Here is a 27,748-nt window from a genome sequence, read left to right as displayed (position 1 = left end):
GTACCTCTTAAGCAGCCTTATCCTATTATTAAAAATTAAAATATATTAATAAACCATGTATCAGACAGAACACCTTAGAGAAAGAGAATCCTTGGACTGAGGTGGAAAAAATCAGAGTCTGTGTTCGAAAACGCCCACTGAGTATAAAAGAAGTACGTCGTGGAGAAATTAATATTATTATTGTAGAAGACAAAGAAACTCTGCTTGTACATGAGAAGAAAGAAGCACTTGACCTCACACAATATATTTTGCAGGTATGATTTTTTTCCTTTTGTGTCTGGAACTTATATTATCAAGTATGTCAATTCTCTGCTTTTTGTTTGAGTGGAATGCATACAAATTGTAAAATCCAGTTCTGTTTCAGTGTTGATATTTGTTCTTGGTGTGATATTTCATTAAATCATTGATACTTTGGACCTTCAATTTTTAAAAATATGGTGTAACAGGGTGTACAAAAATGTAATTCTTCTACTCTTGTGCAATGGAGCTACATCATACATATTTTAACATACTTTACATGCTTTTTATTATATGTATTTAGCAAAAAGGGAGGTAGGAGAGGGTAAAAAGAATTTAAATGAGTGATTGTGCATAGTACCAGTCACTGAACTTATTTAAGCCCCAGGGTGATTATGGGATGGTCACTTAGTTGATCTCTATTCTTGCCTGCATTTTTTTTTTTTTTTGTAGTTGTAGATGGGCAGCATGCCTTTGTTTGTTTCATTTTTATGTGGTGCTAAGGATCGAAACCAGTGCCTCACACATGATAGACAAGTGCTCCGTCACTGAGCTATAATCCCAGCCCCTCTTGCCTACATCTTGCAGTGTGAATCCACTCTCCTGATTGTGAGTTTAATGATGAGCAGTATCTTTTTTAATTACAAGGCACTAGATTGCCAACCAAATTCTTATTTTGGTTCCCAACTGTCTTGAACTTAGGCTTAATTGGTGGAAATTGAACTCTCAGAAGGCTACTGTATGTAGGGTGATTGCAATGAATAAATATAATCCAGGAATATGTTTTCAAATCTAACATAAGGGTTTAAATAAAGCACTATTAGCTCAGACACATAAAAAATGTTCCCTGCTAAAATGATTATGAAGAAAGTTTGGTATTGAATGGAACTTTATTCCAAGCTAATAGGTATCCTTATAGTAACTCTTCATTCTCATACGGAATCAACCAACTCCATAGATGGAAGAAATCAAACTTTTGGTACTTTTAAATTTGTGAAACAATTGTGAATAATCTAAAACAGAGAATAGATAATCTGCTAAATGTTAAGATTTTGGAATTCAGAGTTAAGTTCTCCTTAAACATTTGTATTATTTTCATTCTCTCTTCCTTTATCACTCTTATCTCAAAACCCAGTGACTTGGGAGAGGGGAAAAAAAGTGGTGAGCAATCTGATGTGCTAGCAGTTCACCTTAGTCAGCTGAGATCTTATTTCTACTGGGAAAAATCTTAACACTGAAGTCAAGTTGTTAAGACTCTCTTCTTCTTTCAAACTTGCTTTGTTCTTTTTCTTTGGTAACCAAAATTGGTTTTACAGTGACATTCAGCTTATTCCACCAATTCTTTCTATGGGCAATAAATTACTAGGCCACTGTACAATCAACCCAATCACTTTAACAGTCTTATCGATTGCTGATCAATGCACAATCTATTAGGTTTCGGTGGGAGGTATTTATTTTGAAGATGGTCTAAATGACCAATTTGTGGTAATGCTATCTAGTTCCGTAGCTACTCATAGCCATAGTAATAACTCTAACCAATCACCATCTACCCAAGATTTCCTTAATGATGCTTCAGTCACAGTAATTCCCTTAAGGAGGCATCATCTTATCTTAGTATTTTTCCATTATCCCCAAACACAATAACCTTACTTCTTTGTCATTGCCATTGATCAATATTTATTGAATACCCTTAGTTTCTATGGCATTTTCTCTGCTGTTTGAACTTTGGACCTTTGCTTTCATAGGTCAAAGTTCTTACCTGTCAATGCTGTAATATAAAAATATTGGAAGGACTTTTTTTTCTCTTTTCTTTCCTCAAAGAGTGAAGAAAAGGGAGGTTTATAACAAATGTAGTGCTAAATAAATATTGATACTAGATTCTTTGTTTTATTTTTTAACTTATTCGGGGATTAAAGCAAAAGGTTTGTGCATCTAATTAAATATGGTATCTTTTCAAATCTTGTTGCATAGTAAATATGATCATATACATGTAGTTGTACTATCTGATTTAATGATTACCTTTTATAATATCAACACAAATGTAGACAAGAAAACAATATGAAATGTGTGTATATATATATTTATGTTAACTACAGTAGTATCTTTCATATTTACACATCTTTCATGAAGAATGTTTACAAAAGTATTAGAAAAACCAACATTTAAATCCTATTTATGCACACATCATACACACATATATATCTCCTCTTGAAAGCAGGGAGAGGAGGGGAGAAATAAATCCTATGAAAGGCAAGATATTGATTCTGTTAATAAAGACTTTGTTAGGTACTCTATCAAAAGCTAAAGTTATTCATGAGCATTTATTGAGGGAGAGGAAGAATTTCCATATTCTCAGTGAAATAAAAGGAAACAAAAGTATTCCTACATTTGGTTGTGATTTTTATTGAGTCAGGTATAAATAATGTTCATTAAAGCCAGATTTTACAAATATATTTAAATTTATTATTGATCTTTTAAAGCTTATTCAAAAGTATAATGAACCCTGTGTACCTACCACCCTGCTTTAATAGTTGTTAACAGCTTAGCATTTTAAAAATCTCATCACATCCTTCAAAAGACTAAAAGTTCACAGATCTTTTTATCATTCTTCACAGATTCATTATTCTCTTACCACCTGACTTTTGGAATTATTTTCTAATTGATAAACTTGATTTTGTGGTGCCAGTTTCTTCTTAAATGATCTAACAAGCTTTCTATGTAATATAATGGTACACAAAGCAATTGAATATGGGATAGAGTGACCCACATTAAATAGCCCAAGTCCAGTTTTCTGGATCTGCCAATACAATTTTTTTCTTAACTGGATATTTAGAGCTATATCAAAAGTTAGCAGAAGGTAGGGCCTTATCACTCATTCATTGTGTATGGACTCTCATACTACAGTGAGCCTGGAATTTATTAGCATTTCTAACTCAGATATGCTAATATGGTAAGCTGCTAAATTATGCAAATAATTACAGCTGCTGAATTAATGCTTTCCAGACTTAATGTAACAGAGTTTCCCATCTTTCCTTTTCCAAATTACCATGATTTTTTTCCTCAAAAGCCATCTTAGAACCCTTTCTCTCCCCATATCCAGTCAGTTGCCAGGTTTTCATCTCCTTATTTCCATTATCATCATCTAATTTAGATCCTTCCTAACTTACAACTGAATTGTTTTGATTTGTTTTATTTATGGTCCTGGGAACTGAACTCATGGTGGTGTGGGAGGCTTTTCCACAGCACTACATACCCAGCCCTTTTTATTTTTTATTTGAGAAGGGTCTCACTAAGTTGCTTAGGGCCTTGCTAATTGCTGAGGCTGGCCTCAAACTTGCAAACCTCCTGCCTCAGCCTTCTGAAATCACTGGGATTACAGGCATATACCCCCACACCCGGCACCACTGAATTATTACTAGAGTTCCTTTTCCCAGTCCATTCATATTGTAAAGCCAAATTAATCTTTCAATGAAATAACTCAGATTATCGTTCTCCTTTGTTACATTTTTTACTGTCTCCCCCATTTACTGAATTGAATATGATCATTCTGTCAACTCCTTTAAAGCTAGTATTCCAAGACCTCTATGATATAGTCATAACTCTGTTTCCTTGTCTTACTTTCCTCCTTATAAAGGTCCTATTTTTCAGACTCCTTGGATTCTTGCTGTTCTTTAAAAAATTGATTAACAGTTAATTCTTCAACTTTCCTGCTTTGAATCTTTGCTCATACTTCCCCTAATTTCTCTCCATCTCTACCTCTCAAATTCCTCTTCCCGTGCATGGTATAGTCTCATACAGTCTTTTTTCATAATATCTTTCCCAGTCAGAGAGACCACGTCTTTTTCCATTGACTTCCACACATACTTTCTTTTAAGTTTCTGCTGCCTTATAGTCATTTGTATGTTTGTGTTAAAGAACATCTTTAGGAGGTGGTCTGTATCTTTGGGTTCCTTCATCTGCCTACTGCAGTATGCATTCTACCAGTTGAACAATAAATGTTTATGGAACTAAAATTTAAGTTTTATAACCTACAGAATGGAAATCTTCCCTAGAATTTCCCCAAATTTTCAAATACACTGGCCTTAACTGGACTATAAGTATAATCCCCTATAGAATTCAATTATTCTCCCAGACCTAAAGACGATTGATTGGCTCACTCATTTTCATTCATTGATTTACTTATCTAAGTGATAGCAGAAATTGTATGTCTTAGATTTTACATTGTTAGAACATGGCTACAGAGATCTCAAGTTAAAAAAAAAGCACTGTCATTTAACAGTTATTGTTTATTTACTTGAGTTTGTCATGGCCAGTTACTATTATTTAAAAATATATTTAGACCTTTATTATGTGTTAACTAGAATAGTAGTTAAGAAATTCCAGGGGCTGGAGTTGTAGCTCAGTGGTAGAATGCTTGCTTAGCATGAGTGAGGCACTGGGTTTGATTCTCAGCACTGTGTATAAATAGATAAAATAAAGGTCCATCAACAACTAAAAAATAAATAAGAAATTACAGAAAATGTCTGTTTCTTTAAAATATCAAATTTATTTTTCAGCATGTGTTTTATTTTGATGAAGTCTTTGGTGAGGCATGTACCAATGGAGATGTATACATGAAGACTACTTACCCACTCATTCAGCATATTTTCAATGGGTGAGAAAAATTATTTGCTTTTCTTGCTTTTTGTTTTCTATTTTCCATAAGTCATATTTCTGTACAAATATCATTTATGCTTTTCACTTCTTTTGACTGGAACATGAATTCTGTGTTTTGATCTAATGAGTTCAGATTCTAGAAGAATACACTGTCTCAATTTATAGGATTTACCACGCATTCAGAAATTTGCAGCAGAATTTCCTTTTACACCCATGATATTGTCTCTTAACAATCTGTAAACAACTTAATTTTATCAAAGTCTTCATAATTAAAAGACTTAAGTGTTTTGATAATAGAAACAACTATGTATTCTGGCTACAGTTCAGTTGATTTTTTTCATCAGAGTAGGATAGATAAGTAAATATCATTTATCAACTTCTCATAGATGTATTTATTTGAAATTGTTATTCACACTTAGTAAACATTAATGACGGGGAGGAGAACAGGCATTAAATGGGACAAAAAAGTTAGTAGGAGCCTGTTATATATTTAAAATGTAGGTGTGTACTAGAAGAAAATGCCAAATAACCTGATAGAATCACTAATTCTGGATAATTTTTACTTTTAATTTTATAATTTTTATTTATGTATTTATTTTGCAGGACTGGGGGAATCAAATCCAAGTTTTTGCTCATGCCATGCAAGCACTCTATCACTGGCCTACATCCCCAGCCCTTATTTAAAAAAAAAAAACTTAAAAGTAGAGTTATGATTTGCATACAATAAAAATCACATATAGTATTCAAATTTGATGGAGTTTGATTGCTGTATATACATAAGTAACTCATATCTGAACAAGACATAGAACATTTCCATCAACCCAGAATGTTCTCTTCAGGTTTTTATGTTATCATCGACCTGCTTTACTATCTTACTCTCAAGATAGCCCACATTCTCCCTTGAATGTTTCTCTACCTCTTAAGAATCCTTTGTCTATGTCTTTGTCTGGCTCTTGCTGAAATTCTTTTCCATCAAGAATGCCAATAACTCCACTGATCCTGAGTTGAATTTCTCCTTTCCTCTAGGAAATCCTGGGACCCTTTCTGTAGATATTTCTTCTGCATGACAGTATTGTCAGTCTTTCTTATTTTAGTCAATCTTATAGGTATGAAATCATATCTTACCAAGGTTCTAATCTGAATTTCTCTAGTGCCTAGCACTACTGACCATCTTTTCATGTGCATATTGACCATTTGAATATCTTCATTTGCCCATTTTTTGTGTTATCTTTTTATTGTTATTTTTGTAGAGTTTTTAATTTAAAAATTTTTTTCTAAGCAGGCTAATAAAGCACAAATATCTTTCATGTTCAATTTCTTATGCACTAAAGATAGGAAGTGCTTTTTGAGAGAGCAAGTTTCTAAAACAAGTTTGAATTTGAACATCAAGACTTTAGTAATAAAAGATATAGTTGCAAATTAAGTGCATACAATATGTAAAATGTAGTAAAATTTTCTTACCCATATTTGTTATTTAAAAAAAATCATCCCTAAAATATTTAGAAGATAGATACTCATTCTGTTGGATCTTCTAGAGTAAGTTCAGATTTTCCTCCTGTATTCCTTTTCCTAACTGTACCTATGTCCCATGCCAGTGTATTTAAACTACCTATGCTGCCAGGCTTGGTGGCACATGCCTGTAATCCCAGTGACTCAGGAGGCTGAGGCAGGAGGGTCTTGAGTTCAAAGCCATCCTCAGCAACTTAACAAGGCCCTAAGCAACTTAGTGAGACCCTGCCTCAAAAATTAACAAGGACTTGGGGCTGGGGATGTGGCTCAAGCGGTAGCGCGCTCGCCTGGCATGCGTGCAGCCCGGGTTCGATTCTCAGCACCACATACCAACAAAGATGTTGTGTCCGCCGAGAACTAAACAATAAAACATTAAAAATCTCTCTCTCTCTCTCCCTCTCTCCCTCTCCTCTCTCACTCTCTCTTGAAAAAAAAAAATTAACAAGGACTGGGGATGTGGTTCAGTGGTTAAGCACCCTTGGGTTCAATTCCCAGTACCAAAAAAGATAAATAAAAAAATAAACTACCTATGCTTCTGGAAGCCAGGATTCAAAAGACAAGGAATAACTGGTCTCTGTTCAAAACAGCTTAAATCTGATTAGCTCCCATCTCTTGTTTCTCACCAAGGTTTCCTTGCTCTTCTCATTTCATTCTTTATTTTCTACCTGACTTCAAGTGCCTTTCTGGGAACTTGTCTCTTTGCCCACCTCTAGCTTCCTCTTATTCTTACCCAATACATGGATTTTATTTCTTTTTCGAGCATCTACTTTTATCAGTAACCCATATGATTTGTGTTCAAAAGTCTGTAATAGCTCTTCATACCAATATTATGTTAAGTCACTACTTAGCACTGCATAACTGGGTCCCATAATACTCAGATAATCTTGGCCTCCACTCCTCCTTTAACATACTATAATTGGCAATCTGGCCTCCTGAACTCCCTTTTCTACCTCTTATTCTATAGTTATTCACTCTCATATAGGATGTGTGCACACACAGGTACCCACATGCAAGAATAGCGATTTTTTTCCACTTAGTATCATAAAGACATCAGGACTGGAAGGGATTTTTAGAAACCAGATAACCCATAAATTTACGGTGAAAGTGAAAATTCAAACCCAGAGAGAAGTAAAGTGACTTTCCTAAAGCCTGTAGTTAATTAACGGCAGGGCAAAGACCAAAACCCAAGTTTTTTGCTTCAATATTTGACATGTCTGCCACGCCAAATCTATGCTACTACTGTGGTCTGCTCACACTGTTCCTATTCCACAGTAGTGGCTCTCTGCCTTCTCAGCTTGCTTTCAAGGTCCAGTCCAGTTTTCTACTCCTATGAGTCTTTCCTCAGATGCTTTGCTTACATTGATTTTATCTTTGTCCAAACTTCCTTAATTATCATATGAGTGTAGTCACTACTATCCTATTTATTATATGATCTTCTGTTACTTATTATGTTGTTTTAATTCTCTGTTACTTCTTTTTCCACATCTTTCTAAATTATAAGGTGAAATCTTCTTTTGATTATCTAAAGCACCTACCATGGGGTAGGAACTGAGTAAATGCTTGTTGACTAAATGATTTTTTTCTATACTGGGGATTGAATTTAGGAGTTCTCTACCACTAAGCTACATCCCCAGCCCATTTTGTGTTTTTATTTTGAGACAGGCCTCACTTAGTTGTTTAGAGCCACGCTAACTTGCTAAGGTTAGCCTCAAACTTTTATTCCCCCAAACCACTGATTTTTCTTTCTTTCTGGATTATAGGCATGCAACACCATGCCTGACATTATCAAGTGATTTTTTTTTAAAGTCTTCATTTCCTTATCTTCCATAGTTGTTTTACATAATTATGTCACTTCCACAAAGAATTCCTGTAAGAAAACTCAACACATTTGTTTGAGAATTTTTTGCTATGTTTTCATAATATAAAACCTTTCTGTCCTTAAAGAATTGTATGTTTATAGGATTCTGTTTATACCTAACTTGTCATTAAAAATCTATATGTAAATTAGCACTTCTTTTAATATGAATAAATGATTCAAATTATTCTTCTCCCAGAGGCAATGCTACTTGCTTTGCATATGGACAAACAGGTGCTGGAAAGACCTACACTATGATAGGAACTCATCAGAACCCAGGACTGTATGCTCTGGCAGCCAAAGATATCTTCAGGCAACTAGAAATGTCCCAGCCAAGAAGGCATTTCTTTGTGTGGATCAGCTTTTATGAAATCTACTGTGGACAGCTTTATGACCTCCTAAATAGAAGAAAAAGGTACTGGATATGAATTGTCATTACAGAATGAACCAGACCTGATGCATGTGGGGAGGAGTGAGTTGAGGCTGAGCATGGTGGAAAACTAGGAAAACTTAATCAGCATGAGACTAGAATCCCAGCAAGGGTATCGGATAGGATGTTCAAGTTTCATGTGCTTTAGGCAAGCAGTGGAATGAGGTCTGGAAAAGCAGTTTCTGTTCAAATAGGGAGGCCATGATATGGCAGGCCCTCATCAAAGAGGGCCACTAGGGTACTGAGCAACTGAAGAAGCCAGCAATTAGGCTTAGACTATTGTCCTCTGGACTACTCCATCAAAAAAGGAGTCTTTGGGTATGCCACAATTGAGAGAACGTGTAGGTATCTAGAATTTTGTCCAGGCACACAACTGCCAATAAAAAGGTTCTATGGGCTGGGGATGTGGCTCAAGCGGTAGCGCGCTCGCCTGGCATGCGTGTGGCCCGGGTTCGATCCTCAGCACCACATACAAAGATGTTGTGTCCGCCGAGAACTAAAAAATAAATATTAAGAAAAAAAAAAAAGGTTCTATTCTGGGGATGCGCTGGGCCAGAGTTGCTTTTCTTTTTTACCTGTGTTGGTGTCAAAGCTGTGTATTAAGTCAATCATGGCTTCTCTTCCAAGCCCAATGCCCCTATTAAAAGTCCTTTCCAGTCAGAATGCCCATTTTATTTAAAGAGAGTTGGATGAGAATAAAAGTCACTATTGTGCTGTCTCTGTGTGTGTGTGTGTGTGTGTGTGTGTGTGTGTTTATGTATGTATGTGTTTCTTTGGGCAAAAGGCCAATTAGGATATCTAGCTTTTTCTGAATAATTCTTTAATGAATTGCCCAGATTATTTCCCTGTATATTTACATTCTTTAATTGTAGATAGAGGGATGGGACTATAATAACTCCCAAGTTTGAAGCTTCTGTGAGGCTTACTAGGGAAGAATCACACTTATTACTCTGCAGATGTCTTGAGCTATATGTAATTTTGTTTGTTTTATTTTTTTCCCTTTTTTTTTTGAAATATTTTTTAGTTGTCAGTGGACCTTTATTCATATAGGGTGCTGAGAATTGAACCCAGGGCCTCACACATGCTAGGCAAGTGCTCTACCACTGAACCACAACCCCAGCCCTGTTTGTTTGATTTTATATCTCTGTTGATTAGCTAATATAACTTAGTCTGTGGCCAGACGGTAAACACAGGGAAATTCTCAGGGAGTTAGAAATAAAACACAGACACACAATTTTACCTTTAAACTAAGCTCCAGGACGGCTCCTTGTGCTCTCTGCCTCAAGCTCCCTGGGGGGAAGTAAGGGTCTACAGGAGAGGCTAGCGAGAGAGAGCGAGCACGCTTGGGAATGAGCTTTTATTGGGGAACTCTAAATTCTGGGGAAAATCCTATCCAATGAAGGTCAAGGGGGACAGTGTTGCACGGTCAGGTGAGGTGATTGGGTCTCTAGGGTAGTGGAGAGACATGCCTCTACAAGGACACTGTTCTCGAACCCAAGAAGGGCAGGTAAGTCCTGCCGCTTTTTCTGCTACTGATGCCTCAAAACACTTAGCCGGGGAGTAACTCAGTCACGTGCGAGGTTGGTCTCCCACAATATAATTTTTTTTTTCAATACTGGTGATTAGACCCAGAGGTACTGTATCCCCAGCCCTTTTTATGAGGCAGTGTCTCCCTACATTGCCAAGGCTGGCCTTAGACTTGTGATCCTCCTGCTTCAGCCTCCCAAGTATCTGGATTACCAGTGTGTCCCATTGTGTCTGGCTTAATATGATCTTTTTATTTCCTACCTTATGGGACTTTGGAAATGTTCTGGTCTACTGATGTCTTGTTTCCTGGTTTTATAGTTATATTTTATCTTGTTTTTAAAATATATGTATATATATATATATATATACATATATTTTATAATGCAGGGACTTTGACAAGGTTTATATGCTAAGTCTGATTCTTAAACTGGAAAACAAAGATTAAGGACTGTCAAATTTCTAAAAGTAGAGGATGTTGTTTTCAGAGCCTTGCATAAAAGGTGAAGTAATATAACTCTAGCTTATGTGACTTAAAAATTTAGCAGTATATTTTTAATTATCCACTAAGAACCTCCCTGGGGTTAGCTTAGGACATTGGGGCTAGCATATATGAGGAATCTGAAAACTAGATCCTTCTTTCATTCCAGAAGGCGGACTACTCAGTAGTTTGTTTCCAAGAGATCATGGGCATTGGTAAGACTGTTTTCGTCCAATTCTTCTGTAAAAGTTTGCAGTTTTGGTGATACTAAGGACTGAATTCAGAAGCATTCTACCAACTGACCTACATTCCCAGCCTTTTTATTTTTTAGACAGGATTTTTCTAAATTGCTGAGACTGGCATTGGACTTGTGATCCTCCTACCTCAGCCCCAGAGTAGCTGGAATTATAGGCATTCATTTTCTTTCTTTCTTTGGGTGTATGGGGGACAGGGTTTGCTGTAAAGTGGAATTCCATTATTCACCTTAATTGGTATCTTATTAAGGGGAAAAATATCCTTTGATGAATCTTTGATGCCCTTGATATATCTGGTTTAATGATAATGGAGTCCATAAGTCCATAACCTTTTGTTACCTTATTCACAGGTCTGAGGCATTCACATTAGCTCTTCCTGTCTACCATGGAAGATGTGTAGACTTCAGGGTTAGTTTACTCCAATAGCTCAGGGATGTTAGAAGGACCAAGTTTGCTTCTCTGCTCTTCTATGGTGTTTGCTTCATCTTAAAACTAGTTCTCTTTATAGAAAAAAAATGTCTGCCACTGCTCCCAAGACTATATGCTTTCACTTTTAGAGAGAGAAGCAGAGTACCTCACCACCAGGCACCTAATAAGAGATCAGGACTCTATCTATCTATCTATCTATCTATCTATCTATCTATCTATCTATCTTATTTAGAGATAGGGTCTCCATGAGTTGTTTAGCACTTTGCTTTTTGCTGAGGCTGGCTTTGAACTCGAAATCCTCCTGTCTCAGCCTCCCAAACCTCTGGGATTACAGGCTTGCACCATCATGCCCGACCAGGACTTTATTTTCATTCGACAATCATTATAGCTGAAAATATACCATACCATCCACTGATTGGCATAGGTCTGGATTATATGCTTATTCTTTCTTTCTTTTTTTTTTTTTAACTAGGGATTTGAACCTAAGGGTGCTCTACCACTGAGCTGCATTCCCAGTCCCTTTTTTTTTTTAAATACTTATTTTTTAGTTTTAGGTGGACACAATATCTTTATTTTACATTATGTGGTGCTGAGAATCAAACCCAGTGCCTCATGCATTCTAGGTGAGCACGCTACCACTTGAGCCACATCCCCAGCCCTCCCAGTCTCTTTTAATTTTTTATTTTGAGACAGGGTCTTGCTCAGTTGCCTAGTCTGGTCACAAATTTGCAGTCCTCTTGCCTCAGCCTCTGGAGTAGCTGGAATTATAGGGTGGGATTACAGATTATGGAAGTCTGAGGCTAAGGTCAGGAGGGTAGGACTGGGGAGAAGTTGTTTTCTATTCCACCCAAGTGGCAAAACTGCTACTTAATGGGGAGTGGGAGAATTGTTTCTGGGGAGACAAGAACAAAGTCTGTTAAAGCAGCACCAACATACCAACCATGTTTTTGCATCTGCAGGCTCTTCGCAAGAGAAGATAGCAAGCATGTGGTACAGATAGTGGGACTACAGGAGCTCCAGGTGGATAGTGTGGAGGTCCTCTTAGAGGTAATTAATTCTTCTTTATTACTCCCCTATAGCAGCCTAAGTCCAGGAAAGAATTTATTCTGCTACCTAGTAGGTAGACGCTCTCAGATCTAGGCAAAGGACAATGATAAGCACACCACTTCAAAATTGTAAAATATGAGTCATCTTCTCAGAGGATGGCTTGTTTCTTCACATAGTTGATGTTCCAATGCTATGGAGTGGGAGGTAGGACATGTGGGAAAAGCTAATTCATGGCAAAGTTGTTCCTGCACCAGTTTCAAAGACTGCTTTTGTGTTTTTCTGTGACAGTGAACTCTGGGGAATGCTGCTGGAGACAAACATTTTTATTAAAAAAAAAAAAAAATGGGGGATGGGAAGTCCTGGAAATTGAACCCAAAGGGCACTCTGCCACTGAGCTACATCTCCAGACTTTCTTCTCTTTTTTTTTTTTTTTTTAAATACAAGGCCTCTCTTAAATTGCTGAAGCTAGCCTCAAACTTGGATGGATTTTTCTGCCTTATCCTTTCAATTCCCTTTTCCTGAGACTAATTAATTAGGTTTTAACTAATTTTATTAGGTTTTTAAATATCCTTCCACAGATTTTTTTTTCTTTCAGAGTCTTTCACATACTGAGAAAGAACTCTACTCCACTAAGCTACAACCTCAGCCCTTTTTGTTTTTATTGTGAGATAGGGTCTCACAAAGTTGCCTAGGCTGGCCTTGAATTTGCAATCCTTTGGCCTCAATCTTCCAAGTAGCTGGGATTGCATGCCACCATGCCTAGCTAAGAATTTAAAAATCTGCTCCTTTTATTAAAAAATTATCCTTTTATTATAACAAAAGTAATACTTGCTTATAATTAAATCTGAACATTATAGGAACACATAAGAAAATAGAAAATAAAGATCCTTTTAACTTACTTTATACAACTAGACCCCATCCTATCCCCCTGAGATATCCACTGTTCTAGGTATTTATTAACTTATGTATAAATACATTTCTGGTGAACTTTCCTTTAATGCAGTGGTCCTCTGGCTTTACATTAGATCACTTATATACTGTTATTTCCTTACCTTAAAAATGATTTAACCTTTTTTATTGTGGAAAAAAATAGCACTACTCAGAAAAATGCATGAAACCTAAGTGTGTACAGTGTAAAGAAGCAAGCACCCTAGCAATCAGCCATGGAGATCAAGAAATAGAACATTTTAGTACCTCAAAAGTCTTCTGTGGGGGCTTGGATGTAGCTCAGCAGTGGAGCACTTGCCTAGCATGGGCAAGGACCTGGGTTCGATCCTTAGCACAACATAAAAATAAATAAGTAAAATAAAGGTATTGTGTTCAACTACAACTAAAAAATAAAAGTACTAAAAAAAAAAAAAAACTCCAGAGTAACTTCCTAGTCACACATCTCAATTGTCCTGACTTTTACACTAATTGCTTTCTTGTTCTGTTATAGTTTTACCACCTTTGTATTCTTTCCTAAAACTATATAACTTAGTTTTCACATTTTTTTGAGTTTTCACCTGTTTTTGAGATTTGTATGAATAGAACCACACTATATATATTCTTTTTTTTGTTTTCCTTCTTTTGTTCAAAATTATGCTTTTGAATTCCATTTATGATTTTTACAAATAGATGTAGTTCTGTTCTTTCTTATCTGATTTATAGTGTAGTATTCCATCATAGGAAAATACCACAATTTATTCAATTTATTTATCCATTTTCCTGTTAATGGGTAGTGGGGTTATTTCTGTTTGGGGGTTATTCTGCACAGCACAGCTGGGAATGTCCTTATCTTTAATGTTTATTTTGGTTGTCTGGTTATAAAATGATTATATCCAGGACATGCATATCTTCAGCCTCACTAAATGATGACAACTGTTTTACAAAAAGATGTGCATTCCCACAAGCAGTATGTGAGCAATTCCATTGCTCTTCACCTTACCAACGCTTTCCTCTTTTTTTTTTTTTTTTTTTTTGGTATTGGGAATTGAAGTCAGAGCCTCATGTATGCTAAGCAAGCACTCTACTTCTGTGCTTATTCCCATCCTTTTTATCTCAACTCATTAAATTGCCCAAGCTGGTCTTGAATTTGCCATCTTCTTTCCTCAAACTTCCAAATTACAGGGATTTCAGGTGTATGCCACCTTGCTCAGCTCACCAATACTTTTTTATTTTTTTATTTTTGGTTGTAGATGGATATAATACCTTTGTTTAATTTATTTATTTTTATTTCTTTGATCAAGAAGGAAATTGAATATCTTAAGTGCTAAGGATTGAACCCAGGGCCTCACACATGCTAGGCATGTACTCTACCACTGAACCCCTACTCTTTTTTTCTTACTATGCTGGGGATTGAATTCAGCTAGTGCTTGTGCATGCTAGGCAAGTATTCTATTACTAAGCCATATCTCCAGCCCTATCCCGTATATTTTTAATTTATCATTTGAATTTCCTCTTTTGGGGATGCCAATTTGGGTCTTGCTCATGTTGAGGTGGTCTTTTCCTTACCTATTATGTATTTTGGATTTGAGTCTTTTTTTCAGTTATTTTATGTCATAAGCATGTGGTCTAATTCAGTGGCCTGTCTTCCAGTTTCATTATCATATTTATTTATTTATTTATTCATTTATTTATTTATTGCCAGGGTGATGTAGTTCTAGTTATTGAACCCAGGACCTTGTGTATGCTAGACAAGCACTCTTCCACTAAGCTACATCCCCAGCCTTCATCACAATTTAATGCTTCCTTGAGTCTTCCTTAGGTTAATAAAATTAGAATTTCTCAGTGGTAGGGCCCAGGCACAGGTTTGATAATTATTTAAAACTGAAATATAGTTCATATGCCACAAAATTCACCTAATTGTATAATTTGGTAGGCTTTTAAATATAGTTTTCTTATTGAAATATAATTTAGATCCATAATAACCCACCCTTTTAAAGTATGCAATTCAGTAATTTTTTTAGTAGATCCATAAAGTTGTGTGATCATTGCCACTAATTCCAGAAAATTTTTATCACCTCAAAAAGAAACCCTGTGTCTGTTAGCAGTCATTCCCTATTTCTCCTACCAAGTGCCTAGCATCCACTAATTTTTATCTATGTGGATTTGCTAATTTGGCTATATCATATAAACAGAATCTCATAACATACAACCATTTGTCTCAACTTCTTTCACTTAGTATAAAATTTTCAAGATTCACCCATGCTATAGCATGTGTATATATATATATATATATATATATATATATATATATATAGCATGAGATATATATATGTATATATATATAATGTATTTCTTTTTGTTTGTTTGTTTTGGTACCGGGGATTGAACTCAGGGGCACTCAACCACTGAGCCATATCCCCAGCCCTATTTTGTATTTTATTTTGAGACAGGGTCTCACTGAGTTGCTTAGCACCTTGCAGTTGCTGAGGCTGGCTTTTGAACTCATGATCCTCCTGCCTCAGCTTCCCAAGCTGATGGTATTATACGCATGTACCCATCTAGGACTTCATTTCTTTCTTTCTTTCTTTCTTTTTTTTTTTAGGACTTTATTTCTTTTTATGGCTGATTTATAGCCCATTATATAGCTGTGCCACATTTTATTTATCCATTCATCAATTGATGGACATTTGAGTTATTTCCACTTTTAGCCATTATGAATAGCGTTGCTATGAACATTCATGTACAAAAGTTTTTGTGTGGACATGTTTTCAGTTTTATTGTGTGTATGCCTAGGAATGGAATTACTAGGACAAACTTTTTTGAGGAATTGCCACACTGATTTCCATAGTAACTGTACCATTTTGCACTCCCACCAGCAATATATGAGGATTGGTATTATTTTAGAATCTCCTCAGGTGGTTATAATGTACCACCCTCATAGTCATTCTTCTAGTACATCCAACAATCCTGGCTCGAGTAAGGGGGGATGGCTAGGATGGGAAGGACCTGACAAGACTTACATTTAGTATAGCTTCAAGTATGCCACTCCAGGGAGAAATATCTGAGGCTTTGACCAAGCCCAAGGAACCAGGGAAAGCAGACAGGTTTGGTATTGTAGAAATGCCTTCAATTAGCACCAAAATTAAAGCCTCTCTGGCTAATTATATCTTTCCTGCTTTCTTTCTCACTATGTTTTAATAATAGTTGCAAACATTTTGGGTACTATCTACTGAAAACTTGGCTAAGGATTTTTGCAAATATTATTCCCTTTAATTATCACAAAATCAGGTAAATATTGTAAAATTCATCTTACAGATGAGAAAACTGAGAATGAAATTGTCAACTATCACATAGCTAGTGGCTGACAGAACCAAATTCTGACTCAGATTAATCATAGTCTAAAGCCCATTTCCATACTCTAAAGAACTTTTCACTATACTATACTACCTATAGTGGCATTAGATTATTGTTTAGAGATAAATTTTTCTTCTTAACAAAGTAGGAAAGCTGGGCATGGTGGCACACACCTGCAATCCCAGCAGCTCAGGAAGCTAAGGCAGAGGAGGATTATGAGTTCAAAGCCAGCCTCAGCAAAAGCAAGGTTCTAAGCAACTCAGTGAGACCCTGTCTCTAAATAAAATACAAATAGGGCTGGGGATGTGGCTCAGTGATCCAGTGCCCCTGACTGGTACCTCCGCCCCCCGAAAAAAGAAAAAGTAGGAAAAAGGATACTGAGATCATTTGCTTAAAAAAATGGATATTTAAAGGACTGTTTAACCTCAAATAACAGGGTTCACGGAAATTTTTATTATTGGTTTTTCAAAGCTAAGAGTTGGGACTTGGGTGAGTGAAATGACAGGTTGGCCCACCATTGGTATATTTCTTTTTCTAAGTTTCTTTTTCCTGGGACAAATAGGTAAGTTTTGCTTACCTATGAGGCCTGAGACCTCATATTTTGTGATTATCAGATTCCTGTGTCTTAGGATCCAAAACATGAGGATAGCATCTGATTGTGGTTGGTTTTTAAGGACCCTTTTTTGTGATTACAGAGGAAGGCACAGAACAAAAGTGTATGAGACATGTTGTTGGGGCTTCCTTGAGACTGAGAGCTTTCTTAAGTTGTCTGGAGCTCCCTCAACTATGGAATCCTAAGAAAATTATTTATCCCACACTTATTCCCTGTGGTTGTTTTCTTCCTACTTCTCCCCAGCCAATTCTTCATTTGATAGGAGTTTTGGGTAAATCTGGTCCTCGTGCTTTCTTTGTCCCTGAGATTACACTAATTAAATGGGACAGGAACAAACATTATGAGAAAATCCATTTTCCTTGTGTGTGGGCCATAATTGTGCTGCTAAGGGGCTGTGTATTTCAAGTCACCCTCTGTATCCTGAAAGATTTTAAAATATTGTTCTAAAGTATTGTTCCTAAGAAAAGCAGAAAAAAGTTTGTTAGTCAACAAATTATTGTTTTATCAGTCTGTGATACTTAGGGTATTGTATTAGCAAGAAAATAGCAAAGATCAAGATGGAAAGTTGACATAAATTATAAATATCTGACACAGTTACCCTCATAAACATTTATTGACTGGAAACTACACTTGCTGACTCAGGTGTCACTGTGCCGTCTCAGGTATTGCCCACATGTTGGCTGAAGTGTCTTCTTCAGGTGGTACTCTCAGATCGCCTCAGGTCCACTCAGGCATGGCCACTTGTTGCCTGTCTGTGCAGCAGCAGCTTCCTTTTTCATATAGGATTATCTTTCCTCTAGAAAATTTCTCCTTTCATGTGTATTTGATTACCCAATCTTACCAACATAGGGACCAGGACTTCCCTGATTTTAAAGAGGACTCACTGCTTCATCACAGTTCCCAAATTTGGGATCAAGATCTTTTTTTTTTTTTCTGTCAATTAATGGGCATTTTTAAAAATATTTTTTTTTAGTTGTAGGTGGACATAATTTCATTTTTATGTGGTGCTGAAGTTTGAACCCAGTGCCTCATATATGCTAGGCGAGCACTCTTATTACTGAGCCACAATCCCAGCCCATAATGAGCATTTTTTTTTTAAAGAGAGAGAGAGAGAGAGAATTTTTTAATATTTATTTTTTAGTTTTTGGTGGACACAACATCTTTATTTTATTTTTATGTGGTGCTGAGGATCAAACCCAGCGTCCCACGCATACCAGGCAAGCGCCTTACCACTTGAGCCATATCCCCAGCCCCAATGAGCATGTTTTTAATTTTAGAGATTTGCAGGGTTTGAGGTTGTTTTTGTTTGTTTGTTTTTGTGTGTGTGTGTGTGTGTGTGTGTTTTAACTGATGCAAGTGAGTAGTTTCTATTGCAACTTGAAGACAATACATCACAGAAACTTTATGATAGGTCTGGGGGAAAGTATTATTTCCAATAAATGATGAAATAGTTTGTCTTTGGCAATATGATTACATATAAAGATGCAAAATACAAGTATGGCTATGCCTCCAAAGCAACACAAGTCCCTAGAGTTCAGCTGACTGCACCTGTCTTCATACTGCTTCTGTTAACACAGAAGGACATAGCCCTTCTTTGGTATTTGCATAGGAAAGCTTAGTGATTAAAGCCTTATAACCAGATGGATCTGGGTGCCAGTGCCATGTATCCTTGAGCATATCCTTTATCTTTCTGAGCTTGAAACATGGATAACAGATGATTGGATTGGATGATAGAAGGAATTGAGATAATGCACAAGAGGTGATTAATTACTATGATAGTGGCTCTCTGTTTGTCACATATATTATTCTAAAGTCTCTGAATATTTCCCGGCACCATAGAATTCAGTAGTTGTCTCTACTTTCTATTGCAGCAGTTCCCATTTCACTACTCATATAACATTCTAAAGAACCTAGATACTGAAACTTGTCCAGTAGACCTTAGATAGGGAGGGGGGAGTTTGAGAAGGACATAGAGGAAAAGTGGGCCTAATGATTTTTAAGGTGTTTGCGTTAATTTTGCTCAATTCCTAGACTTCTATTTCTCCCAAGTAAATTATCTTTTTTTCCTTCTTTCCCTCCCTCTTTTCCTTCCTTTCCTTTTTGTTTAGCTTGTACCGGAGAACTTGTGGCATCTCACATTGATTTATAAAGCTGTATTTTATATTTATAGAAAGAAACCATTTAAGTTAGGGAAACTTACACAAAGATGTTCTTTAGTATATTTTTTAATTAACATTTATTATTACCATGTGCCAATTGTAGTAGTAATGAATGCTTTACATATATTATCTTTTTTAGTCCTCATAACTTAACATTTAAGATTCTCATTTTATAGATAATAAACTGATGCCCTGAAAAGTCAGGTGGTTTGCACAAATAGTAGAGCTGGCATGTGAACTCTACTATTAGATTTCACTTAACCTCTACACTTCAGTTGTATGTAATTTCCAAAAGTTTGATGATGTTTGATATTCACAAACTACCTCGTTTTTACTCCTCAGAGCTTAACTTCCTTATTGCACAGTTTGTTTCTTTCTTTCTTTTTCCTGGTACTGGGGATTGAACCCAGGGGTGCTTAATCACTGAGACACATCCACAGCCCTTTTTTTAATATTTTTTAGTTTTAGGTGGATACAATATCTTTATTTTTTAATTTTATGTGGTGCTGAGGATCAAACCCAGCATCTCATGCATGCTAGGCAAGCACTCTACCACTGAGCCACAACCCCAGCCCATATCCACAGCCCTTTTTAAAATTTTTATTTTGAGACAGGGTCTTGCTAAGTTGCTTGGGGGCCTTGCCAAATTGCTGAGACTGGCTTTGAACTTGCAATCCTCCTGTCTCAGCTTTCCAAGCTGTGGGAATTATAGGTATGTACCACCACACCCAGCTGTTCCACAGTTTCTGAAAGGTATGGTGATAGTAGACAGTTATTGAAACTGAAAAAAACTGGACCTAGAACCAGAAATTCCTTCACACCTACACTAATAGGCATTTAGCCAGAAAAATTCACCTCAACATGTTAGGCTTTTTGAAACACATTGCAGTTAGTCTTTATTCCCAATTGGGGGTGGGGGGATTGGTCTCAAGGGAAGTCATGGGCTCATGATAATCAAAATAACTCATCACTTCCCTGTTCCTACATATGAGGCCTGGCATGCTTCATGCCTGCATCCTGATAGAACAGGTAGATATGATTGGTCATTCCTTGTTATGCATTTCTGTCCTTCAGTTACTAAGATAGATGAATATTATAAGACTTTGTTTTGGAGCCAAGTATGCCCCGGGGATTTTAGTTAGGCTAAATCCATCAAAGCTATTAAAAAGAGCATATGAGATCAAGAAGTAAATTAGCTCTTGAGCTATTGAATGTTCTCCCACGAGATCAGTATTCCACATTGTTTTCATTGCCATTGGGTACGTGTTCTGTATGATTTAGTGTTTGGGCAGCTTTCCACCTGGACAGAAAAAACTGCATCATACTGGCAAAATTATATGTCTGGTCTGTACTGCTTACTTGCCAACTCTTTGGAGCCAGAGGGCTTGTTTGCTCCTTGGGGAAGTCATTCTATGTATTTTATTTTCAGGTGATCTTAAAGGGCAGCAAGGAGCGCAGCACTGGGGCCACTGGAGTTAATGCGGACTCCTCCCGCTCTCATGCTATCATCCAAATTCAGATCAAAGATTCAGCCAAGAGGACATTTGGCAGGTGAGCTGGAAATATGCAGGGAATTGCATTGTCTGCCTTTCCTTAATGTGATTTTGAAATATTTGTTATCAACAACAGGACACCATGCCATCATGGAAGTCTTCATTTTGGAGGATACAGAGAAGAGTTGTTTGCCCTGAAATAAATCATTGTACCAAAATGCCATCAATTGATTGACCATGAAATAATGACCTATTGTTGGTCAATCCTAAGTTATTAAAAGGGACATTGATTGCTTCTGACTTGAAACACAGTATCAGAGAAACAGCAAGGAATGCATCTCAGAAAGCTTGCAAGCCATAAAAGAAGTGGGTGGGGGGGACTTAATCCATTCTTCTTGAAAAAGCCATAAGACAATTGGATACATTCATTGCTTCTCTGGTGCTTAGCAAACACTCTGCCATGCTGATAGATGAGCCTGTCTCACCTCTGAATAATGAGTCTTTTTTTTTTCTCTCTCTCTCTCCCTCCCTCCTTTTCTTCTTCTTCTTCTTCTTCTTCTTTTTTTTTTTTTTTTTTTTTTTTGCTGGAAAGCAGCTACAAAAGTTTCTATTTAATTACCTAATGATAACCAAACTGATTTATAGTATGGTCACTTAGCCTTATGGGAAGAGTACTTTATCAATTTCAGTCTTACTTTCTCACAAATAAACCAATAGAAGTGTATATGTGTACAGCTCCAATAGCAGCTGACAGATCCGTGTTTTGGGAAAGCTGACAGTAATGTTTTTTTCTTTCCTGAGGATAGCCAGTGTTAATTTCTTCCTGAAGTTACAGAATGTCAACTAATATCAAAATTTTTAAAAATTTAAAAAATTAAAAAGAAAAACAAAAAAACCTCAAAGTCATTTTTGGTGTGTCTTTTCTCTAGGATCTCCTTTATTGACTTGGCTGGCAGTGAAAGAGCAGCAGATGCCAGGGACTCAGATAGACAGACAAAGATGGAAGGTGCAGAAATAAACCAGAGTCTTCTGGCTGTAAGTTGTTCAAAATCTAAAAATCCTTCTTGAGAGATGTTACCTCTTACATGCAACCAGAATGGGTGAGAATGGAGTGAAATTAGAGCAACAGGTGTGTTCTCATCTGGCAGAAGAATTCCTGGACTGGAGAAAAGTTGGGCTCTTAGCAATGCTAGGCAACTCTTCTCTCCCTGCCTTCTCTTTTTTGGTCAATCCCTGCCAAGTAGGAATAAAAATATTTCCGCAAGTTACTAGCTTAGTAAGCTTTTCCTTTTCTCCAAATTTTAAAATTGTATTAATTCCTCAATCTACCAAAGTAGATTAAATACTATAATGATCTTCCATATACTTGTTACCCAGCTTCAACAGTTATCAACATTTGAAAAAGTAAACAATCCCAACTTTCCCCTTGTCAAATTATATTAAAGAAAATCCTCATCATCAAGTCATTTCTTCTATAAATATTTCATTATATACCTCAAAAATAGGACACTTTTAAAAATATAACCATAATACCAACATCATACCTTTAATGTTATCTGTTTTTCAGTATATATTATAATTTCTGCAGGTTTCCCATAAATGTCTTTTTACTGTCAACTTGTTCAAATTAACATGCAAACAATATCCTACATTGCTTTTCCCTCCCTCCCTCTTATTTTTTTCTATATCTATGTATTTAAAAAAAAAATGGTCACTTGTCTTGCATCCCTATGCTGATGTTTAATATGTTATTCTTCCCTCTGTATTTCCTATAATGTGGTTAAATCTCTATCTGTGCTGTTCAGTGTGGCTAGTCTGGATTTTGAAGACTTATTACCAAAAAAAAGCATGCAAAAATCTCACTAATATTTTTGCATGTTTATTGCATGCAAAATTATATTTTCAGCTGGGCATGATAGAATATGCCTGTAATCCCAGCAGCTCAGGAGGCTAAGACAGAAGGATTACAAGTTCAGAGCCAGCCTCATCAACAGTGAGGCGCTAAGCAACTTAGTGAGACCCTCTCTCTAAATAAAATACAAAATAGAGCTGGGGATGTAGCTCAGTGGTTGGGTGCCCCTGAGTTGAATTCTTGGTATCCCTGCCAAAGTTATAATTTGGATATAGTGATTAAATAAAATATGTGAGTACCATTAATTTCACCTGCCACCAACCATTCCTCTAAAAAACCAATATATTTTTAGCATTTGCTAAATGTCAGTTTAGTTTTCCCAACAACTCTGTAACGCAAGTTAAGCAAATTCTCTTATTCCTACCTTATAGATTAGGAGTCCCAGGTTCAGATGGATTGAATTGTCTGAGGAACCACCACCTCTAACCAAAAAATATGTGATTCTAATATTTTAAACAATTGTCTAGGAATCAAATATGAAACATGGAAAGAAATATCTATGAAGTCATATGCCCTTTGTGACTTGACTTTGTCTATTTCATATGGGGAACAAGCATGCAAAGGGGCCTGGACCTTCTAGAGTAGTATCAAAATATTGTGCTTTGTAAGGTATACAAAGGTAGCCTTATTTCTTTCCTGGGCATTTCCCTTGGTTCCTTAGTGTTTAGTAAACTTTGTTGACCATTCCATTCTGATTGAGCAGGGCTAGAAAGGATCCAAGGACTCTCGTAGGTATTGATTGTACTACTTGGATGTGAAGATGTAAGAGGCAGGGTTTAGTTATTTTTTCATTCCTTCAGGAAAATCTATCCAGTGCTAAAATTGGGGGATACTGGATTGATTTTTAAAACAGAAAGATATTGCCTTATACTTTATGTCCTGCAGCTTCCTGGATAGAGGTTAGGCAATGATGGGCCTTTATGACTGTTGCCAATAACAGCCACAGCAAATTCTGGAAGCTAATTTTCCTCCTCTTGGCAGAATCCCTCACTGATACTTCCAAGGGATTACTTTCTTCCTCTTTCCTCTTTCTCATTTATTGCCTTTTAGCCTATATGCTTGACTTAGAAATAGAAGACCTCTCCTTCCTCATCTTGCTCTCCCACTCTCCCTACCATTTCTTTTTTTAAAAAATATTTTTTTTGTGGATGGACATAATAACTTTAATTAATTAATTAACTTATTTTGTATATGGTGCTGAGAATCGAACCCAGAGCCTCACACGTACTAGGCAAGCATTCTACCACAGAGCTACAGTCCCAGCCCCCTCCCACCATTTCTAATGGACATTCCACTCCTTGGTTTATACCGAAGGGACTTCAAAATAGCATACTACAGGGACACAGCCACATCAATGTTTATAGCAGCACAATTCACAATAGCTAAATTGTGGAACCAACCCACATGCCCTTCGGTAGATGAATGGATAGGGAAACTGTGGATATACACACAATGGAATATTACTCAGCATTAAAAGAGTACAAAATCATGGTATTTGCAGGTAAATGGAGTTGGAGAATATTATGCTAAGTGAAGTAAGCCAATCCCAAAAAACCAAAGACCGAATCTTTTCTTTGATTTGAGATGATGACTGATAATGGGGATAGGGTGGGGCGCATGGGAAGAATGGAGGAACTTTAGACAGATCCAGGGCAGGTCATGTCCGGGTACGGATTCTGCCTTCAATGGTCACTGCAGCAGCACCCACAACAGGGGAACCACCCAAATGTCCACAGCTGAGGACGGAGAAGGACACATGGGAAAAGGGGAGGGAGGTGAAGGGAGGGGGCATGGGGGTAGGAAAGATGGTGGGATGAGATGACATCATTACCCTAAGCACATGTATGAAGACATGAATGGTGTGAAACTACTTTGTGTACAACCAGAGACTTGAAAAATTGTGCTCTAGGGCTGGGGATGTGGCTCAAGCGGTAGCGTGCTCACCTGGCATGCATGCGGCCCGGTTCGATCCTCAGCACCACATACCAACAAAGATGTTGTGTCCGCCGAGAACTAAAAAATAAATACTAAACATTCTCTCTCTCTCTCCTTCCTCTCTCACTCTCTCTTTAAAAAAAAGAAAGAAGAAAAAAAGAAAAATTGTGCTCTATATGTGTAATATGAATGGGATTGCATTCTGCTATCATATATAACAAATTAAAATAAATAAGTAATTTTAAAAAAACGATTTTTAGTTGTGGATGGACATAATAACTTTATCTATTTATTTATTTAATTTTTGTATGTAGTGCTGAGGATTGAACCCAGCATTTCGTATGTAGTAGGCAACTGCTCTACAACAGAGCCACAGTCCCAGCCCCCTCCCCACCATTTCTTTATTTATATATATATATATATATATATTTTTTTTTTTTTAGTTTTAGGTGGACACAATATCTTTATTTTGCATTTATGTGGTGCTGAGGATCGAACCCAGTGCCTAATGGCACTGAGCCACAACCCCAGCCCACCCCTCCCCACCATTTCTTTTCTTTTTTAAATGTTTATTCTTAAGTTTTAGGTGGGGGCTGGGGATGTGGCTCAAGCGGTAGCGCGCTCGCCGGCATGCATGCGGCCCGGCTTCTATCAAACATACATGTTATGTCCACCAAAAACTAAAATATAAACATTAAAAAATTCTCTCTCTCTCTCTCTCTCTCTTAAAAAAAATTAAAAAAGAAAAGTTTTAGGTGGACACAGTATCTTTATTTTACATTTATGTGGTGCTGAGGATCAAACCCAGTGCCTCATGCGTGCTGGCGAGCACTCTACCACTGAGCCACAACCCCAGTCCCCTCCCCACCGTTTCTAATGGGCATTTTGCTCAATCCAGGTCTATGCTGACCCCAGTAATGGTCAATGAATATTTCTTTCTTTCTTTCTTTTTTTTTTATTGGTTGTTCACAACATTACAAAGCTCTTGACAAAAAGCAAGGTTTTTTTTGTTTTGTTTTGTTTTGTTTTTTAGAGAGAGAATTTTTTAATATTTATTTTTTAGTTCTTGGTGGACACATCTTTGTTTGTATGTGGTGGTGAGGATCGAACCCGGGCCGCACGCATGCCAGACGAGCGCACTACGGCTTGAGCCACATCCTCAGCCCAATGAACATTTCTTACTAAAGGGCCATGTCTAGGGACAAGTGACAGTTTCTTCCCTAGGGCCAGCTTGTCTAAGTCTTTTTTATTTAAGAAAAATAATCTGTTATTAATGATGGTGGACTGTGATGATCATTATTATCCAAAGTACAGGTATGAAGACATGAATTGGTGTGAATATACTGTGTATACAACCAGAGAAATGAAAAAATGTGCTCTATGTGTGTAATAAGAATTGTAATGGGGGCTGGGGATGTGGCTCAAGCCATAGTGCGGGGATCGATCCTCAGCACCGCATACAAATAAAGATGTTGTGCCCGCCGAAAACTAACTAATTATATAAATAAATATTTTAAAAAAAAGAATTGTAATGCATTCCACCATCATAAAAAAATAATCTGTTACTCACTTTGTGATATTTGATGTGCTTGCTATTCTTCTACTTTGCAGCTGAAGGAATGTATCCGAGCACTGGATCAGGAACATACCCATACTCCCTTCAGGCAGAGCAAATTAACTCAGGTAAAGTTAAATGTGAACCTCAAGTTTTTTTCTGGTTCATTCATTGTTCCTTCTTCCATTTCTGTGTTCATTCAGAAGAGTGTCCACTGCCAGCAAGGCACAAGTTAGACATAGTGGGGAGAAGAGAAGTGCTACATTCCCTCCAGGAACATTCAAACCTACTAAGCCTCTAGTGAGGGCTCACTCAGGCAGAGATACCTTCAACATAGGGCAGCTGGGGCCCCAGGAGGCAGCTATGCCCCTCTGGTTACCACCTTTGTGTTTATTTCCAGTAAAGAAACTATTGCTAGGTGTGGTGACATGCTACTTGGGAAGCTGAGGCAGGAAGTTTGCTTGAGCTCATGAATTAGACTATCGTAGGCAATACAGTGAGACTTATCTTTTTTTTAAAAAAATACTTATTTTTTAGTTGTAGTTGGACACAATACTTTTATTTTACTTATTTATTTTAATGTGGTGCTCAGGATTCAATCCAGGGCCTCACTGATGCCAGAGGAGTGCTCTACCACTGAGCCACAACTTCATCATTTATGGAGCCTCTGAGCCCTTAAAGACAGTGGTGTAAGCTGTAGTTGGTAATTTCTTGGCTATAAGATTTAGGCCAGTGTTTTCAGTATAAAAATAAATAAATAAATAATGGCTACAGTTTTTAAAATTGAGACTTTCTACATGTACTGATAAGAAAGATAACCAAGATCTATTATGATGTTAAAAAGCAAGCTGTAGAACAGTGTAATAATCTGATTGCCTGTGTGATCTTAAAGCATTTTTCTACTATATGTGTAATCACACAGGGAAAAATATTTTTAAAAATGCAGAAGAAACAGCATTAGATTATCTCAAGAATAACAATGGGGGTAAAGATGAAACTGTAACTTTACATGTTATGAGAGTATGTATGATTTGACCGCTTGCTGTTTTTATAGTTTAAGAAATAGGCGGGGCTGGGGTTTTGGCTCAGCGGTAGAGTGCTTGCCTCACACTGAGACCCTGAGTTCCATCCTAAGCACCTCATAAAAATAAATAAGTGAAATAAAGGTATTTGTGTCCAACTATACTAAAAAATAAATACTTTTTTTTAAAAAAAAGGCAATAAGGAAAAAATGACAGCTGGGGATGGCAGCATTTGCTTATCATCCCAGCTACTCAAGAGACTTAGGCAGTAGGATTTGTTGAGTACAGGAATAACATAACAACATAGCAAAACTCTGTCTCAAAAAACAGAAACATTCTCTCCTGTTGAGTATTAA

General features: G+C 36.9%; 1 protein-coding gene across 1 annotated transcript in view; it reads left to right on the top strand.

Annotated features, from left to right (window-relative positions):
* Kif24 (kinesin family member 24) overlaps window positions 1-27,748 on the top strand; it is a 63,229-nt gene that overhangs the window by 26,723 nt on the left and 8,758 nt on the right. The window contains exons 3-9 of the mRNA XM_005326198.4: window positions 65-254; window positions 4,794-4,891; window positions 8,457-8,672; window positions 12,335-12,422; window positions 20,905-21,026; window positions 21,898-22,003; window positions 26,427-26,498. Coding sequence (XP_005326255.2) covers window positions 65-254; window positions 4,794-4,891; window positions 8,457-8,672; window positions 12,335-12,422; window positions 20,905-21,026; window positions 21,898-22,003; window positions 26,427-26,498 — 892 coding nt within the window. The remainder of the gene's footprint in view (window positions 1-64; window positions 255-4,793; window positions 4,892-8,456; window positions 8,673-12,334; window positions 12,423-20,904; window positions 21,027-21,897; window positions 22,004-26,426; window positions 26,499-27,748) is intronic.

Source organism: Ictidomys tridecemlineatus, chromosome 4, assembly GCF_052094955.1.
Source record: "Ictidomys tridecemlineatus isolate mIctTri1 chromosome 4, mIctTri1.hap1, whole genome shotgun sequence".
NCBI classification, from domain to species: domain Eukaryota; kingdom Metazoa; phylum Chordata; class Mammalia; order Rodentia; family Sciuridae; genus Ictidomys; species Ictidomys tridecemlineatus.
Note: the sequence above shows the minus strand (reverse complement) of the source record. Positions and strands in the feature narration are given on the sequence as shown.